The sequence below is a fragment of the Apteryx mantelli genome, chromosome 2 (assembly GCF_036417845.1).
Source record: "Apteryx mantelli isolate bAptMan1 chromosome 2, bAptMan1.hap1, whole genome shotgun sequence".
Classification (NCBI taxonomy): Eukaryota; Metazoa; Chordata; class Aves; order Apterygiformes; family Apterygidae; genus Apteryx; species Apteryx mantelli.
Window position 1 is genome coordinate 9,891,972 of NC_089979.1, and position 19,624 is coordinate 9,911,595.

At 38.4% G+C, this 19,624-nt stretch overlaps 1 protein-coding gene across 1 annotated transcript in view; it reads left to right on the forward strand.

The window, feature by feature from the left end:
* ADCY8 (adenylate cyclase 8) overlaps positions 1–19,624 on the forward strand; it is a 129,972-nt gene that overhangs the window by 46,410 nt on the left and 63,938 nt on the right. Inside the window, exons 3-4 of the mRNA XM_067292270.1 lie at positions 6,367–6,497; positions 9,433–9,544. Of these exons, the coding sequence (XP_067148371.1) occupies positions 6,367–6,497; positions 9,433–9,544 (243 nt within the window). The remainder of the gene's footprint in view (positions 1–6,366; positions 6,498–9,432; positions 9,545–19,624) is intronic.

The window sequence follows — 19,624 nt, forward strand, 5'->3', positions numbered from 1 at the left end:
TTGATCAGCAGCTGTTCCCAAACTTGCCATCCCAGGAGGCCCTGGGACATGTGCTTGAGAGAGGTGGAGCTACCCTGTGGTCAGACCCTCCTGTGGGAACCTGGGCTTGCAGGAGTGGAAACGATCCCCTGAGAGACAGATGTAGTTCTTGCTGTCACAAGCACCACACTCAGTTTTTACACATCAGAAGAAGAGGGGAGCATACCAGAATTCCCAGGTGGGAAAAGTGGAAGAAAGTCAACACAACACAGTTGTGCTAAGATTAGTACCACTTACGTGGGGAAAGGGAGGGTCAAAGCTGGTCTTTTTACTGGAATAAAGGATGAGCTCACTGCATGCTTGCTCACTGCTGATCCTGTATCAGCTCTCACTGCCTGTATCATCTTTGCAATGAGCTCTTCTCCCTTTAGGCTTTCATTGTGCTCCCATGATTTTTTTTTGCATTCCTGAAGGCAGCCTTGATTTAGTAAAGTTTTGTAGAGTAGGTGGATTAGAGACTGGCAGCATCCCTGTACTCTCATCTTCTGTGTTAGTGTTTTATGCAGGCAGGTGCCTAGGAGAAAACTGCTATGTCTAAGTGGAGCGTTATGCACATTCACGGCAGCAGAAACTATTAGCAGCCTGTGTTTTGCCTTCTGAAGCAAATGTATAGTTCACCTCAGCTGGGGCTGCCATCTAGAAAAATGAAGGTGTTTTCACAATGTGTTTTCATTGTAGCCAAGAATTGTTTACTGACTACTGACTAGGTCTGCTCAGAGTGGGAATTCTTCATCAATTGCACTGTAAAAGACGTAAGTTAGAAACTATATTGCTTCTTATGAATGCTGGGGAGGGGTTGCTTCATTTTCTCGGATGTTTCATCTACAGCATCTAATGCTGTTGCTATCTAAGGCAGCAGTTTCATGACTATTTTGCCCTTCATTCTTATTCCACCTACCATCCTTCTTCATGCAAGTCACATCTTTGCTCTGTCTTGTTCTCTCTGAGCACCTTTGCTCCTCAAGAAAGTGGCATGATCCACAACCTAGTTAATATTACTTTAAGTTATATCCTCCTTATATAATAAATAATAATATAATATAATAAATATAATATATTAATATAATATAATAATATAATAAGCTAATAATAATATAATAACCTAATATAATATAATAAACTTCCTCAGCTTCGTAATAGAGTTCCCCAGCAACAAGCTGTTGTAATACCAGTTTCTTTGGGACGAAGCATAGAGTGTGTATAATATGTTTAAACTTCCACAGGAACCTGGTAGTTCAGGAAGGAACTGATCCCAGGACTCTTGGGTGCTGGACTGCTACTTGCAAAAGTGGCCCAGGTTTCATTCTTAAATACCATTTCACAAACATGTAAAAACAACCAAGTGGACAAGCAGCTACAGCCAGAAATAAAGCTAAACAGTGCAGAGCTAAATGTCAAGACAGAATTACAGCGCTAGAAGAACCTGAAAGCTCAGGATCAGAAACCATACCTTTTTAAGACTTAGGATTTCAATGCCAAGAAGCATCGTACTTGCCTGCAAAGTGCATTTTCGCTTGTACTTGCCTGTGGTACTCACTAGGGATGATCCCCTCCAAAGAACTGGTATAAGAATGCTCCGTATTCTCCTAACCTCATCCAAAATTGCCTTTTATCCTCAGATTTCTCCCGAATGTGGCCAGTATAGACTTTTAGGAGCCTAAAACTCTTCTGAGTTCTGAGAGGTGAGGTACAAACAACAAAAGACTGCTCCTAATATATGTAAAAAAAAGTAAAAAATATGCATATAAAATGCTAGAGGGAATGTTGTAATGTTAATAAATAGACTTTTATGGACTTTTGTTGAATGCTGTAAAAGTTAGAGACTTCAGCCTAAGTTAAGTTAAGGCAATAGGAATCAAAGGAAATGGCATAGCCAAAAAGTTGTGGGAAGAATAACTTTTCACCTGAATGGCTGGAACAGGCCACAAAACAAGATCAGACTGGCTTAGCTGGCCAAGAAATACATAAATTAATGTAAATATTAGATCAAGACTGCCCAGAAATAAGATTATAAATAAAGAACGTCTATGTACCGCATTTGTGATAACATAGCATTGTATTTATGATTAGATATTGAAAGATTGGGCTCTATCCTGCACCCAGGCACCTCTGTCATTGAACTTGTGTCTTACTTAGGAAATCCTTCCCAGTTAGGAATTTCTTGACAGTAGCAGTAATAAGATATCTGTTTCCTCGCAATTTAAAACCTTGGGCAAGACTTAGCACTAAAGGGTTGCAATCTATTAGAATTTCTTAACACCTTAAAACTTATAAGAATATTGCCAGGACTCTTTTGTCTCTATTAAACCTGTAAAATTATACTACTCATTTTTTTCTCATCAAATATTTACAACATTATTTTGAGTCGTGTAATTTATTCCACATTAATATTTCAGTAAAGGGATTTTGAAATTAGCTCTTTGGAGGTTTTCTTTTCTGAAGCTGTTTTCCTGAAATCTTTTTGTTCCCATGTCATGTGTGGTATCAACACCAGTCTCAATTCTCAGATCTGTAATGGATCGTTCTTATTGTGTAATGGGCGGGATGGAGTGGGATGGAGAAAGGGTTTATGGAAATAGCTGCCGTTCCCTTACTAACTATGAGAGGGAATAGTTGCTCTTGAATCCCCCCGCCCCATGGCTTGGTACTGTATAAGTGCTGTCTCCACAATAGTAAGACTGAAGTGCTTTGAGAAGTCAGGAGGATATACACATGCACTGTATTTCCTCAGTGGGTATTTCCTGGGAAGACTCACTTCATTGATGTCTTCCACCTCATTACTATCTCCATATATGTCTGGTTTGTGGGTTCGCTCCTGGCTTTCCCTAGACCTATTCTAGGTCAACATGGCACCTGAAATTTGGTGATAAGTAGCTTGCAGAACTGCTAGTCTCTTCTTTAGTCAAACCCCATAAGATTTTACTCTTTGTGATCCTCTAAAGCAAATGCTGCTTAATAACTTGGAGCCAGTTCATTGAGAAACTCCTAGGTGTTTTTCAAAGCAATAAGGAGTGATATATTCCAATATTGGACAAATCTAGTTAATCCAGAAAAGAAAGACTGAGGGCAGGGGTCACAGTCACGATAATAGCATTTCAGTGCAGAAAGATTGTTACAGGGAAAAAGGCGATCAATGGTTACCATGTCCACTTTGCAAAGAACAAAAAGAAATCAGCTTAATTTGCAGAGAAACAGATATGAGTGGGATACTTGGAAAATCTGTCAGAACTGCCAAACTGATAAGACACTGAAACAGGATTATGTGAAATTTGATCTAGTCTTCATGACTTTCAAGAAATAATTTAATGATCTTCCAAGGGTTCACCTGGCCCTACATAACTATGGTTAGTACCAGTTGCTGGAATGTAACATTTTTACTTTATGATATATATACATATACATTAATACACTAATAACAAATGTTTATAGATATACCACTAGTGAACATATAGACACACACACACACGCACGCACGCACGCACACGCACACACACATCTATATATATCACTTCAATTTGTAATAAATGCTTGCACTTCCCGAGTGTTTCTGAGACACGGGAAAATCACAGCAGTAATGCTGAATATGTTCTGCAGTGTTCCTAGTAAAGAGGGCCAGTTTGAATGGCATTATTTAAATTCATTTGGTCTCATTTGCATTATTCCTTACCTAAATCAGTCAGGAGACAAGTTAGCTCTGGGTTATGGGTACACAAATTGCAAATGCCAGTGCAGGGCATTCACACACCTTCCTCTAGTAGCAGCAGATGGTCCTAAGCTGCCATTACTTGACTGAACCTAATACTAATACCTAACCTAATGCTGTCTAGTCGCCTACATAGAGGAGATAATGGACTGGTCCGAGACAACTTGAAACTAGGTGACTGACTGAACCTTCACAATTAAATATTGACTGATTGTTACAGAAGCTCTCCAGGTGGCAATTTCAGACAGTTCTAGAAATTCCCCAAGGCAGCTCCTGCTGTGTCTAGTCCAATTTATACATTTAAGTGTTGTTATTAACATCCTGGGTGGAGTGACCCATCCAGGACTTCCTCCAGCTTATTCCTGCTGCAGAAGTGAAGAAACTGTGCATAGATAAGCGATTTGTAAATATTCAACAGAAACTGTTCCTGCAGAAATGGTCATGTAGAACTGTCTTTTGTATGTGGTTAAGATATTTAAGATATGTTTTGTAGTTAGTTAAAATGTATCAATAGTGATGAATTAAGCATGTGCTGGGATGGTCAAGTAGGACCATGGCCAGCTGGATTATAACAACTGAGCAGATCAGTGGCATGAGAAGTCTCTCCCCATCCAGTTTAAGACACTGCTGCAAAGACCCTTGCAGTGGAAAGTCCCTCATCACCAGGCAGCAACCAACTGTCTTGTTCAGGAGATTTGATACTTGTGTGTGAGCATCCCATATGCCAAGATCCCAATAAATTAGTTTCTTCTTTTTCAACATGCTCTCTGTCATAAATGTCTGTGCAACAAATGGGTGAAAACCCTTCAAATTGCTTCAGGCATAAAAGTAAGAAGATGGCCAGGAACAGGCTGTCATCTGCAGAAAACTCATGCTCCCACTCCCACGTGCTTTTGGGGTAGTGGAAGGCTATCTGTTACATGGACTGCTTTGGCGGCTGCTGTTGTACAGCCCTTACTATATGATGTGCACAGATGTGATCCATCAGGGGACAGGGAGGTCATACACAGCCTTTGGGAAAAAGAGCAGCCAGCAATGGGCCAGCAGAACAGCTCAGCCCACAGTCTGACCTTGGGGGGGTTCTATAAAAAAGATATGGGTGAAGCGGGCCTCAAGCAGATGAATTATCCTGGCAACCTGTTTTACTGACACACATAAATGCTAATTTCTGAGATTATACATACAGTTTTCAAGGAACTTTGAAACCTACTCCCATTTGTTAAAACGATGTAAGCACTTCAATTTCATGGACTATTGAAAAGACTTAGAGATTCCCAAGTCACTTTAAAACTGAGAAGTGCACTTAGGAAGCAAAGTCCTGTTTTCAGAAGTGACTCTGACACAATTAAGTATAAACCATGCTAAAAATCCATGCATCTAAAGTGCTGAAGTTGATTTTGAAATAAGATCTAGATTTGTAAACTACCCAAGGTTTTTGAAAACTTTACTTTTTTGTTTGTGATATATGACAGTCTCCAACAGAGACTCCCAAATCTCAGCATAGGACAGAGTTGTGTTCATGTGATATGGGCTGATGTAGATGAGCTGTACTCTCCAGAATGAGACAAAGTTTGTGCTGGTCCTCCCATGTGCTTTTTCTCTTCCTTAGGGTCTCAGGTGTACTCAGTATTTTCCATGGAGTTTATGACATCAGTCAGCAATTCATACCTGTTTTCTTCACCTTGCAAATGTGTATGTCTGGCATGTTTTGATTAGCAAGGGTACAAATGTTCCATACCAGTTCATAACTTGCAAATACTTTCCTCCATTTCCCATTGACCCAAATGAAGATCACTCTGGCAAAATGAATAGGCTCTGAAGATAATCGGTCTGCTGTTAACATTGGATACTCCAGCCACTAAATGTACTTTAGTTTAACATACACTGAATGCTATGTAGTTGAAGGTGGTTGGTTAGTTCCTGTTAACTAGTGTAACACTACCTCTAAACCCTCCCGGGTTTACTAGTGTAGCCCTACATCTAAACTGATCCATGACAAAACTTCCTCCATAAAGCATGTCTTGGTTGTGCATTAGGCTGTATTATCCCTGTCTTTAACCTCTGGCAATAGGACTAAACTTTGTCTACATGCTGTCCTTTTACATTAGGTGAAAAGGATTCAGGTTCCTCTACATATTTCTTGCTACTACTTGGCATCCAGCTTAATTAATAGTTATAGAGCTTATGAATATCAAATGCTCAGTCTGTAAGTTTTAATAAATAAGAACAATGAAGATCTGATCTTTCTTCTGAAAACTTTCAAATTCCTCTGCCCTGTATCTGTTAATATAGGTATGGTATATCCTTAGGTAGTGTTTCATGAAAAACTTGGAGATCATAACTAGTATGTGTCTTTAAGTAATCAACAGGTAAGTTTAAAAGAGGAAAGAATTTGTGGGGAGAGGGGAGGGAGAAGGGTCTGGGTTCTGCGTTCAGTCAGGTTGCTAACGCCAAGTATCACAAATGGCCTGAGCTAGAATTTTTAAAGAGGAGAATCACATCCTAAACGGCCCGTTACCCGGGACTCTTATAAGGTCTCAGCTCAACGTGAAGTACTTCTCTGTGAAGTACTAATTCAGACTGATATGAATGGGCCTGACACTTGGGTTTTATCTTTATTTTAGGAGCGGCTGGTGCTTTCTGTCTTACCGCGGTTTGTAGTTCTGGAAATGATAAATGATATGACCAATGTAGAAGATGAACATTTGCAACACCAGTTTCATAAGATCTACATTCATCGATATGAGAATGTCAGGTGGGTGGAGGAGCTTCTCTTTAAGGCTTAAGGTCTCAGCTGGTACTAAGTGTGTATTGTTTGAGTTTCCTTGCTGTTGCTTTATTCATTTAAAAATTAGTGAATTACCCTGTAAGTTGGTTTATATCCTGAGCAGAGAAGCACTTTGATGCCTTCTTTTACTCATCAGATAACTGATGCCTTTGCCATGCCAAGAGCCGTTTGAACTGAGCATTGAGGGTTGGGCTGTTTGGGGTACTTTTCCATTTGATTAAACTGTCAGGGTTACACAGAAAGGGGAGCCCTACCTGCAGGTGAACACAGATTCTACCATGACCTTATTTCCCCTTGTTTGGTGAAGGTGGGAGACCTGACTGACACTATGGACTGAGAAATGAGATGACGACTGTAAGACCTTTTCAAATATGTTGACATGTCACATATCTACTCTGATTAGTAGCCATTTTCATTTTACCATTCTTCTAGGTTATCATTTTTCTTAACTCCATTTTCCTTTTTTTCCCTTCTCAGATTTGACTGTCACAAAATTAGTTAGCAGGAAGGTAATAGTTACTCTATGAGGTACTGCTCAGGTAGTAAGTCCTTTCTATACATTTACGCCAAAATTATCAGCTTTCACTCCATGATGTTACAGAATCTCTTTGATTCTGTTGTGGTTCCCCACAATCCGAATATTTAGCTAAGCTTGGAACTTTTGCCGCAAGTCTGTTGCAAACCACAGAAGCGAATGAGTAAGCTGCCATCACTGAAGTAAGTGAAAATAAGCATCTTTGAATAATATGAAGGGGCGTGATTTGCTAGGAAAGCATGTACTTTGCCTTTTAACAAAGCCCAAATATAACTTTGCCTGTGCCAGTTCAATAAACATAATGTTGAACTTCTACAAAAGAGTAAATTGATTTTCTGCTTCTTCTGTGACCTTGCAGTAGCTCAGACATATTCTTTAATTAAATCTGGTAGAAAGTATCAGGGACCTTTACAAAAAGTTTGCATTGCACTAAATTAAAATTTCTTTCATTACCCTTTTCCATTCTCAGTTAGAGTTAGTGTTGCTGTAGAGAATCAAAATGAGGAGAAGATGACTCTTCCCTTTGAACCTCAAAACGAAAGAGTTATAGTTAGGGATGAAGAGTCTAAAGATAATTTCTGCTTGAAAGAGATGCAGAGTGAACACAGCGTGTGCTTTAAAGTACAGATATTGGTCTGTTCCTGTGCATACTGCCAGGGATTAGACTTTATCCAAAACTGTGTTTCACCATGTTTTTTCATGAGCACAGACCCAATACATAACCAATAGGATATGAATCTCTAAAATTAGTATCCAAATAGTTTTTGTTTGTTGGTTTGTTTTTGATAAAGAAAACTATAGAAGTTAATTCTTTCTAGATCTTATTTTTATCAAAATCTAAGCTATTGTTAATGTTCATTCCTCTTAGCTTTGTTTGGTACTTTAGCTTTTTGCTTTTTCTCAGTGACAAAAATCTTGACCCAGTTGTTAGCCTCATACTAATCCTCACCCAAACCTTTACCATCCTGGGTACCTGAGGAAGGGTTGAATTGTCGTTAACTGTATTTTATTGTCCACCTCATCATTACTATATTTATTACTGATTACACTATTGATTCCTGGGCAATCTCAAAGTGTGATCTAGTTGTTCAACAAACAAATGAAAGATCTTCAGCTAGTTCAAACTCAGATTACAACACCAATCATTAGCTAACTTTAAAGTGCTAATAAGGTTCATTTGGGCTATTTCCAGGCTGTGCCAGTGAAACATGTCTTTCTGAATGTTACTATTTTTTCAAAGCAAGATACAATTTCCTTGTTCTTTTTTTCAGTTTCTAAGTATTGAACTTATATGCTTTGTTCTGGGCAATAGCAATGTTATCTTATATTCCACAAGCTATGAGTGCATGTGTGTATGTTTTTCTACATTCACATGTGTTTATTGTAGGTATAGTGAACAGTCAAAGCTGCACAGGTAGAAGATTCACAGGCTGCTGAAATACTGGATAGAGCCCTGTTAGGAACTAGCTTCTTGACTAAGATCCTACTGTAACTTTGCACACTTTATCTGTTGCATCTAAATTTAAAGTATTGTCACACTAGACTCCCTATAAAGTCAATGGAAAGAATGAGGAACCATCCAAGTAATGACTCATACTTTACCTTTGTGAAATTTATGTGAAATTACCAAGTGAAATTATTGAGGGCAGATCTCTGCCTTCTCTCCATAAGGAGGGAACTTATTCCTAATTTAAGCACATCAGTCAAGTCCCTAAAATCAGATGCAAGGAAGCTGGCCAAAGCCTGGGATTTTGCAAGATTGTTGCGAATCTACCTTGTGTCCTGGGATTTGTGTCGAGTGGTACACAGCTGAGTCAGGCCTGAAGATAACACTCTAAAAATGAAATTGTGAAGTCAAACTCACTGTAAAAACCTGATACTTATAAATCCATCCCCTGAGAAACACTGTCAGCTCCTAACAGAGAGCTGGGTGCCAAGGATTCTGTCTGTCTGTCAGCCCTCTCTATTATGGTTCCACCATGCCTCAGTCTTCTCACTGATAAAAGGGGTACAATAGCTCTTATCAAGTCTTAGCTATATCTGCCTTGATGGAATTCTTTACTAAAAGATCCAGAATTGCATAAAACACTTTTTTTTTTTTACTTTTTCATGCTTAATAATATTTATTTAGTCCCTTCAGTTTTTATATTTGGTATTTCAGAATCTCTAAAGGTCTACAACAAAGGCAGCGTGACCTTAAAATGGTCCTTCATAAGTAAATTGCTCCTTCTGAAAACATACCTCAGCCAGGCACACCTTAGGTATAGAGAACATAGTAATAACAATCCACTGGATTGTATTTTATCACATTGTGAGTTATCAAAAGGAAATAGACTTCAATATTGATATCTTTTCTCTTTTGTTTAGCATTCTTTTTGCAGATGTTAAAGGATTCACCAACCTTTCTACAACTCTATCAGCCCAGGAGTTGGTCCGAATGCTGAACGAACTCTTCGCCAGATTTGATCGGCTAGCACATGTGAGTTAAACACTGTTTTCAAAGGGACATGAAATCAACTCTGCATTCCGGAGCTCTGGGGAAGAACTTATGATCACTTTAGTAGTATTCATTCAGACTTTTGCCCCGGGGATTTTATACAGCCATTGGGGTTGGAAGACAGTGACAAGTTTTGTCAAAAGTGATGGGTCTTCATAGCAAGCAAAAGATCAGGTAGTCATCAGAACTTCATGCTTTTCTAATTCTAGGCTGAGAATATCATGAAAGATAGTACTGTTTCTAAGGAAGCTTATGGTTCCAGCCCTTGCTGGAAAATTATTATTATTATTATTATTATTATTATTTTTAAGAACATAGCTTTCTTTTGACTTTTCTTCTAAGAACTGTGGAAGGTTAAAAGACCTATTCATTTAAATGGCATACAATCAGCCATCACAGTCCCTGCAATGGTTAGCAGCCGGTTTTACAAATCTTTAGGTTGGAGTCTTTCTAATTTGACAGTGAAATCAACTGAGCACAATGGTGGAATATAGTACATTAGGCAGATTAGTTGTTACTTAATTAATATTACTTAATAGAAAAAAAAGCAAAGCACAGAAATACAAGCAGAATAAGATCCATGCAAAACTTTGCTAGATTTTCATTTTCTTTTCTTCCTTTTTATGTTTCTTTGGTCCAGGATTGCATTCATCTCTTCTATCTTCAGGTCTACATCAGAGCTAGCCACCTAGCCTGTTACTGTAGCCAGTGAAATTCTAGTCAATATGTTTAATGGAGTTTAGGTTATAATTTATCCAACCACGTGTAGGAGCCTATGGGAACTATGGGAGAAGAGGAATTACATTCAGAATATCACTGACCATTTGACTAGCTCTCTATTAACTATGAAGAGAGCCTCTCACGTACAAACCTTAGTCTCATGTGCACACCTTTGCCCATCACTGAGCTCTATACATTTTTAGTTCAGGGATGCAGGATATATGTGCACACATTACACAGACATCAGCAAGGCCCTTGGTGTTGTCACTTAGCTTGCAAATTACAGTCGAGAAGGACACAACTTCATTAATTATTGAAAGCTGTTTTGAGTGAGCCATTTTTATCTGAAACAGCAATGTGTCATGTACAGCATAATGATGCCCATTACCTGGGCACTAGCATATTGGCCAGTGCAATAATGTCGATCTACAATATTTGTTTTGCAAACAAACAAAAAAAAATCCACTCTACACTTGATCTACATCAGAAAGCAAACAAGGTGAAAGAACTTACATTAGTCATGACTTCTGAAAAGCTTAAAAGAATCGTGCCTGCCTCTGTGTGTCTTGGCAAAAATAGCTACTGGCTGAAGAAACATATTTTAAACCAAGTTCAGAAGTATGTATGTTACAGAGGTATTTTAGGAAGTACATGTACGCAGTATGATTTACTTCCTTGGTTTAGATTTCAATTTTGCCTAGCATTCTTGGTAGAATAGATTCTTCTTTTATGATCAGTAAGTGTATTCACAAATCATGCAATAAACTGTATCTAATCTGTAGTATACAAGAACTAGTTCCAATAAAGGACTTAAGGAGAAGGAGGGCATTTACACCTAAAATTTTAATCCAAAGAGTCCTCCCTCAGTTGCTACCTAACCCTGAAGGCATTTCTCTGCTTGGTTTTAGTATTTTATATGAACTGAAAATTCTGCTTCTGGAAATGACCACAGTTTCCACATTCCTTGTGGCTGTATGGCACCTCCTACTTAATCCCACCAGAAATCTTTCTGCTTCAGTCCTAAACTAATAAGTCTTCTTGGAGAACAGTGACCATGCCCACATGGGAGTGGGTATCCCAGAATTCACTCAGTCCTCTTTATTTTAAAGAAACAGTAGTAGATATCCCCGTTTGTATAGTAACCAAGAAGTTAGAGCTCTTACCCAGAAATGGGTAGGGTTTGGGATGACAGAACTCCTCAGTCTGCAGAGCTTCAGAACCAGGCCTGGTACCTCCCAGGTGAATGTCCCAGGCACTAAATTCAAGACTTAGGCTCCTTCATATACCTTCTCTACTGGCTTACAAACTTTATCTTCTTTCCTACACATCATTGGCTCGCCTGTAGATCAGCCCTCGGGGAGGTGGAAAACATAGGGTAGAATCACTTTGGAAATAGAAGGGACTTGACTACAAGGATGAGCTGTCTAACCAATATTAATAAGGATTTATTAAAAAGAAAGGCATTGTAGTTGTGTTCTCTGGTTGTGACTCCCTAGCCTCAGCAGAGGCTTCCAAGACGTGGAAACCATAGTACCTGCCTGATGTCCTGAAGATACAGAAGCCCAAAACCCTGGGGAGGAAAAGAAATTCTGACACATCTCTGCATGGCTTGTGGGGTTTTGTGGCCCACTCCAAGGAGCTTAAGCTCTCCCTCTGCACTTTGTGGGAAATCAAGACTCCTCACTCAGAGTTCTGGATTCTGACAGAGGGGCCAGCTACCTAAAACATAAGTGCCTACATATTTTATTGAACTCACCTTATGCCCTCGGAAAAATTTTGGAAGTGGACATTGATTGGTCCATGGCCACAAATTTTTCTTAAACTTGTTATTTCCGTGGAGCTAACTTCACCCTGTTGATGTTGTGTGAAGCTCCAGATCTTACATCTGGCAAAGGTGCATCTTTCAGAAACATGTCTAGTCTTCATCTGAAGGTCCCAAGAAATGGAAAAATCATCATGTATCTTGGGAGTCTGTTCACTCCCTAATCACTCGCACTGTTTATACAGCATGCATTACTTCTCATTTGTTTCTTCTGGCTTTGAATTACATCCACTGATTCTTGCTACGCTTTATTTTTGCTAGACAAATGAACTCTCTTGTAGCCATTGTTTTTCCCTGGATGCACCTCTATGCTTTGACCAAGCCACATTTCAGATTTCCTTCTGGTAAAACAGACAGACCAAGCTCACTGTGAGGCTTTTTTCCAGATATATTCTAGAAATAATAATATATATTCCTTCAAATAATTCTTGTGGCTACTTTCCTGGACATCCTCCAATTTTTCAGCATCTCTTTTAAGGCATAGATACCAGCACTGAAAATGGTGTTCCTGGACTAACTTCCACTAGTGTGGTGGGGACAAATCATCACCACTCCTCTTACTCATTCTTTCCAAAGATCATATGTTTCTGAATGCACACTGGCCACACTAGTATACTGAAACTTATGTGTTTGTGTTTTAGGGTCTTGCTGTCCTGTTATGACCATCCTGCCTGCGTCGTCATTGATCATTCCACCAGTCTTTTTCCTTCTGCAAATGTTGTCAGCAATGTTTTCATACCTGGCTGTAAATCCTTGACAGAACTACTAGAAAGTGATCTCACAAAACCTCCCTAGAAGGATCTTCCCCTAAATGAGGATTGCACATTGACATCTAGATTTGAGATCTATCACTTAGCTGGTTCTTAATACATTTGTCAAAAAGTCATCATAACTCTTTAAAATACACACTGTTACCCAAACTCTTGGGTTTTGCAAAGAATTATCATCAAAATAAAGAGGTCAGTTGAAGAAAGCTTGAGGCAGTTTCTTTAGATTTTAAGGAAGGTCCTTATAAATCCTTATTTACTTCTAAATTTACTTCTAAATAAAAGTAGTATTCTATAATCCTATATAAGGGATTGTTTTTTCTGCTCCATCTTCTTATACAAATCATATAATATTAAAGATTTCACATCTATATTCATCTTTCTTAGAAATGCAATTTAGCTTAATTTCTGCTTTCTCTTGTCCAACCTTCCTTTTCCATGTGCAATGCAGAAACAATGAGAGCTCTGAGATTTTTTGAAACCTTCGGCCACAATTACAATGAGCATTATGACATAAGTAATGCATATAATTAATAATAACAAATTCCATGATATCTGGACCATTAGCACAGAATGCTCTGAATAAAAATAGACCTCAGTCCAATATTTCTTAAAAGAAAGAAAAGTAAGATGATGTTATATACAGCTGTTTCCCCCTTCCTAATCATACTAACATATTTGTGAAAGATACATGGTTATTAAAGATACAAGTGACAACTGAAAAGGAGGACAAACAAATTGGCATAAAACAGCTGAAGAAAAGATTTCTCCCTATATCCGTCTACTGAAATGCCTGAACAGAAACTTAATCAATATTAATGTTTTCCTTAGACAGAAATTTTGAGGAGAGAAGACAAATAAGATGACATTTGGTAAGATACTTAAGGCTAAAAAAGGTTACTTTGTAAGTAAGGCTAAGTAAAGCTACTTTGATCAAATAATAGCTATTTTTGACGTTTGTTTTTCCTTAGTCTTCTCTGCAAAGCTGGATGTCAACCAATACTATTGCTTAAATTATTTGCCATATTTTTAAATGTATTTAGGCTATATGTAGATTCAGTTTCAGGTATGAGAAAGAAGAAAAGATAAAACCCTAAGTAGAGGAGTTGGCTCTGTAATCTTTGTACCAAGAGCAGCTGAGCACTAGTCCAAAGTACTGAGATCTAAAAATAAAATCAAGCTACACAATTTAAATTTAGAAATGCGCACACACAAACACTGTTCAACAAACACACAAATATTCTTAGATTTGAATTTGGACTCATCTTTAAAATAAAGCATCGATGTTGAAACAGAAATATTCCCATAAAAGATTATCATCCAAATGTTTCATATAGGAATAAATTGGGTGGCCTGTAAGACACCTCACCTCTTTACAGTTTCATCAGCTTTAATACCATAATCCAGAACGCTGTTGCTTCTTACTTAGAAGGAATTCCTGCAGAGGAACTGCAGATGCTGGCTGTGAGACTCACAGTTTAATATGAGCCTTTTTTTCTCTTTGTGTCAGTAGTGTGGTGTTAGTGGGAGGGTTATTTATGTAATGGGAATCACAGGTTGCTTTTCTTCACTTTCACTTACTAAAGAATGGATGACTTTTTTTTCCCCCCCCCCCCAAGGGAGGTGGTCTTATTTAACCATGGTTAAAGTCTGTCTTGGGCAATTGCAGTCAAACTACCAAAAAAACTCCTCCAATAGTGTATTAGTGGTCTTGCTTGTGACTAGTGAAGCAGCACCAGTCTAACCAGCAGACTCCACAGCCAAGAACACATCATGCAGCCCCAGTACGTTGTCTGCACTGGCTCACGCCAAAGAGGGAAAAGTGGAGGGCACTAAAGGTTCCTTAGTCTGCTCAATAAAAGCACTCTTGTTGCACTGCTTTAATAATCCCCTGATACATTTTACCTTGGAGTTGGCAGTACTTTGTTCTTTTGTGAAATGGTCTTCAAGCTTTTAACACACAAAACTCTCGAGCATCCCTAAACAAAACCAGCTGTTTAAACGTATATGTCAGTAAATAAAGGCATGAATTTCTCCATGCATATATATATATATAATATATATAGTCATAAATATGTTCTGGGTTCTGTATTAAGAAGTACAGTTAACAGGGTTATGAGTGTACATATGTGATATTTAATTAACTATAAGGATGTATTACAAATTTATAGTAACAGAAGTGGGGGTTAATGTTCTTTTTGAAGTTCTTGATTTTGGAATGTTTTCCCTCCTTCCCAGTGTCCATACTTAATTATCTAATACCAGTGAATAAACTACACCTTTAAAAAATGTTCTTACTAAAGTTATAACATTTCAGATGCTAAAGAGCACAATAAATCATCAGAAGACCTATGCAGCCAAATAAAACACCAGTACATAAAACTCTTTTAGAAATGCTTATCAGTCATGAACAGTCTACAGGCATTTTATTGAAAAAGTCAGGTTAAACTGACTGATCAAAAAAGTTAAATCTCATATACACCATCAGTTATTTAGGAGCTAAGAGTCACTTAAGTCTAAACCTAAAAAAACACTTTGGTGACTAAATTGATATTTGGATGAAATTTAGGCATCAGGAGTGGAGTCCTGAGAAATGTCTACCTCATCCTTTACAGATCTGCAATCCTAGAAGCTCCTAAGAGGCACAAAATGTGCTCATTTCTGTGCAGAATTGCTGCTGCTTCACTAAGAAAGAAACAGTGCCTCACTCACACCTAGAATCTTTAAAGTAGAGGTTTCTGCACATAAAAGGCCTCTTGGCTCAATCCAGTAATTAAATTAACAGTAGTGGATGGCAAGGGTGCTTGCTCACCAAAAACTATGGTCACAACTGCTTTCCTTCCACAATATGAAAAAGGATGGAGGTGTTGGTGTAACATATGGGAAGACTTGCACAGGAACATGCTTCAGTTCCTTCCTCAGCATGGGAGACACCAAGCTCATAGTTCCTGCTCTGCCTGGTTAGAAATCCTAACCACCCAGCTATTGGCTATTCTCAAATAGAAGATATTCCTTAAACAACCTCTTAGACTGATATCCTCTGCAAAAATATTAAAGTACTCCAGGCAGAAGATGAAAGACGGTGCTTTGCCACACTTTTCCCCTTACATGTATATATAAAATACAAACAGTCCTTGCAACCACAGCTCAGATCTAGGCCCCCTCTCTGCCTGAATCACCAGACTGGAGAATTGCCCCCCATCTGGCTCTCCTAAGGTCTCAATTCTGTATTAAGAAATGACAGCGCTATGACTGGAGAAAGTCAGATGGACCTCTCTCCTGCCCATCCAAGACAGTTTGCTGATTAAAGCTAAGAGCTTTGGCCTAGACCCTCTTCATGGTGAGAAATGCCTTTTATCCAGATTTCTTATATCTTTGGCAAATGTTTCAGGTGCTGAGCTATTGTATAAAATGGCCAAGTCACCACTTCCTCCTATGCTGGCCACATTTGAAAATGAGATTTATATACATGGTCCTTTTGTTCTGCAATTCAGCCTCAATAATTTCTCATCCATGGTGTTCAAATTACAGCTTGAAAGCAGGAAAACTGTGAATTTGGACTTTTTTGTGGCGTGTTCTCTAGCACATAGAATTCCCTTGAAAAGTAGGTGAAGTGATTACTTCACCACAGTTAGATTTGAAAAATTGGCATAAATTTACAGAATCCAATCCCTCCTTGTTTTTCCCCTCTTTAGAAATTAGTCCTGAGAAAACAAGAAATATTAATGAGGTTTCTGACTGCGTCTTTCAGTAAATTGGTATTTGAGCAACTCATTTCTCCAGCACTACTTTATGCTAATTTGCTTTGCTTCCTTTCCAGTCACAAAGGGTGTATTTAATAAGCTTAAGCATAAATCATTCACATGCATAACGTGATTATTTATGAAAGAATTGCTTCTTTTTTTTTTTTTTTTTTTTTTTTTGCTCTGGATTAAGGTGATTTGGATTGGGAAAAAGAAATTTCTTATCAATTGCCACTGAATTCATGTACAATTATTATTGTTAATAGCTGAGTGTCTGAGCCTGTTCAACATCATCCAGCAAAATTTCTTCTGATTTCAATTGATCTTGGCAGAATCAGGGCCCTTAATCTTTCATTTGCATCAAATGAGAGGCTGCAAGCAAGGAAATTAAAAAGCCTTCTACTTGTGACATGCTTTGAAATTAATTGATACTCAAGAAAATGATATTAATGAGTGAGTATGGGGAGGGTGTGAAGTTGATTGATATTGATGGGAATGTCTGTACAATATCATCCAAACATGCCAAGGAGAACTTCTGTAGTTGCTTGAGGGAAGGGGAAGAGGAATACAATAAAACAAAGAGAAGAGCATAACAGTCTCAGAACAGCGTAAGACTTTAACACTATAGTGTAATACCTTTTGTATTAAAATTCCTGTATGACCATTTTGTCTTTCCTTCTTTAAAACATTTACTCATTTTGCAGTTTCTTTATACATTTTCATGCTTTTCATTCATTTACATTTAATAACAACCAGCAGCTTTTTAACACTGTTCAGTTAGATGGTGTGAGGAAATGGGCTTGAGCTGTGAAGTGGGAGGAAAAGTAATCATCTTAAATGTAATTATTACCATTTTATAACACTGAAAGCTAGGTAGGCCCTTATAAAATTTAATCTCATATTTACAACTACACCATGGCCACTCCAAGAACGTTAGCCATAAATCCAAACTTAATGACTAACAATACCAGTGCAACCAGCCTGGCAAAGCATCTAGTCTAAACTGTACATGTGATTAAACTGTAGAGTTATCAGAAGGGATCTCAGGAGACCACCCAGTCATCCCTGGCAAAGGCAGATACCATCATCCCTCTGTCCTTCCTGGCAGACATTTATCTAGCTGCTTCTAGCTGAAACATTCCCAGTGATAGAGAATCCACGGTTCATTAGGGAAATGGGAATGATGGATATAATAAGGGAAGAATAAAAAGGATAAAGACAACATAATCACACTGTAACACAGTTCATATGCATCACTCCAAATTATTCAACTAGCAGGAAAGATAAGGAAGACAAGAAGCAATTTAATTGCTCATTGCGACTTCTTGTGCAAATAGAGACCCCCTATACCACTCCAGAGGGACACAAGTCTTGTGTTGCATCTTTTAGTCCCATGTGGGTGTCTCAGATGTCCAGGGGTGTTTCAGGTGCACCATAGGCCTATCTGTAGACAACTGAATTGAAGGCCAGCAGACCATGGTAACTGTGAGCTGAATCACTCCAGGCTTTGCTGACTGCACTGTCTGGACCTCCTTTGACTGCACTGGCAGCCTGGACTGCCAGCTGACATATGGACACCTAAATTTAGTCATCTCTGTTTGGATGTCTTACTCCATAGCTGACTCCTTACTGAGCTTTCAGGTAGGTGCCTGCTTGGCACAGAGTCGTAGAGACAATGTATCATGGCAAGAAAGAGTGTATATCCACTTTTAGCTGAAGGGATTTCAGCAGTCACACACGTAAATGCACCCACAGGCACTCACATTTACGTACAACAAACCCACATTAGTGGTCTTGTTATGCATAAAGATCCTTCTTTCTTATATTTGTCAAAATCACCAGTCTTTTTGAAGTGGTCTTCCTTGTTTGGATTTTTAACAAATGAGGAGACAGGCAGACATGTGGCAGAGCTCTCTGTAATGGACTGTAATGGAATTAATATTTCAGCCCATTTAAGTGGTGTGTTAAGATCCAAACAGCGGGGATTTTTCTGCTGTAGTCTATGTTCTTTAGCTGTGCCAAATTAGAGGCTCAGTTAACAGGGATTCCCACAATATGGGATAAGCAGGTACTACAGGAGTAAGACTGCATGCAAATGTTGCATATAAAAGTGTAATTAAAACACTAAAAAATGTTCCCATCTTGAAGTTATTACCTATACATAACGGCAAGACTACTTCAGACACATCTGTCTCTCTTTCTTTCCTGGAAATGGACTGTTTCCCCCTTTTTTTATTCTTACAATAGAGAGTTATCAGCTGAAATCTCTTTGTAGTGGGTCCAAACGGAGTTAAAGAATGCGCTTTATTCCGCTTCAGTCAAACTGATATGACTTTATAAAATGCTCTTACTAGTTTATAGATATAAAAGCAAATGGCAGTTAGAGATATGAAATCAATTGAATGGCACTATTAGAACAGCAAAAGAATATCAGAATCTGACATTTTAAATATCTTTGTCCCTTTCCAGTTTGTGTACTGGGGAAGCAAAATCTTTATGTTTAAAGGAGAAAAGTTTAAAGTAGCCCACTAAAGGTTTAACATGCACTGATTTATGCCCATTGAATCCTCAATACTTGTTGATTCTCTTTAATGTTCTGTAGTGTAACTATATGGACAAGAATCTAGATGGAAAGTGCTGTAAAATGGACTCTTTTTTTCACTGAGCAAGAAATTTATTTAAAATAAATGTTTTGGTATTTGTTGCTCAAATCTGGTGGATGTTAGAATGCAAGATTTCTGTTGCAACTTCAATATGGCTTTTATAAGGAGAATTAGCTGCTTCCCAGGAATGACTGGTCTTCATTTTGATGTTCTGTTGCTGGAGTCTTCACTCACTGAGCACTAAAATTGCACTTCTTATTTCAGTGCTGATTCTCCATCATGAAAATGCTTCCCTGACTCAACTTGTAATGCCTTCTGCCCCATGACACTTATGGCTGTGTCCTCAGTTTGCCATGGCCCCTGCTCCCATGCCTTGACTGTCTCCCGTGGGTGCCAAGCCAGACCTT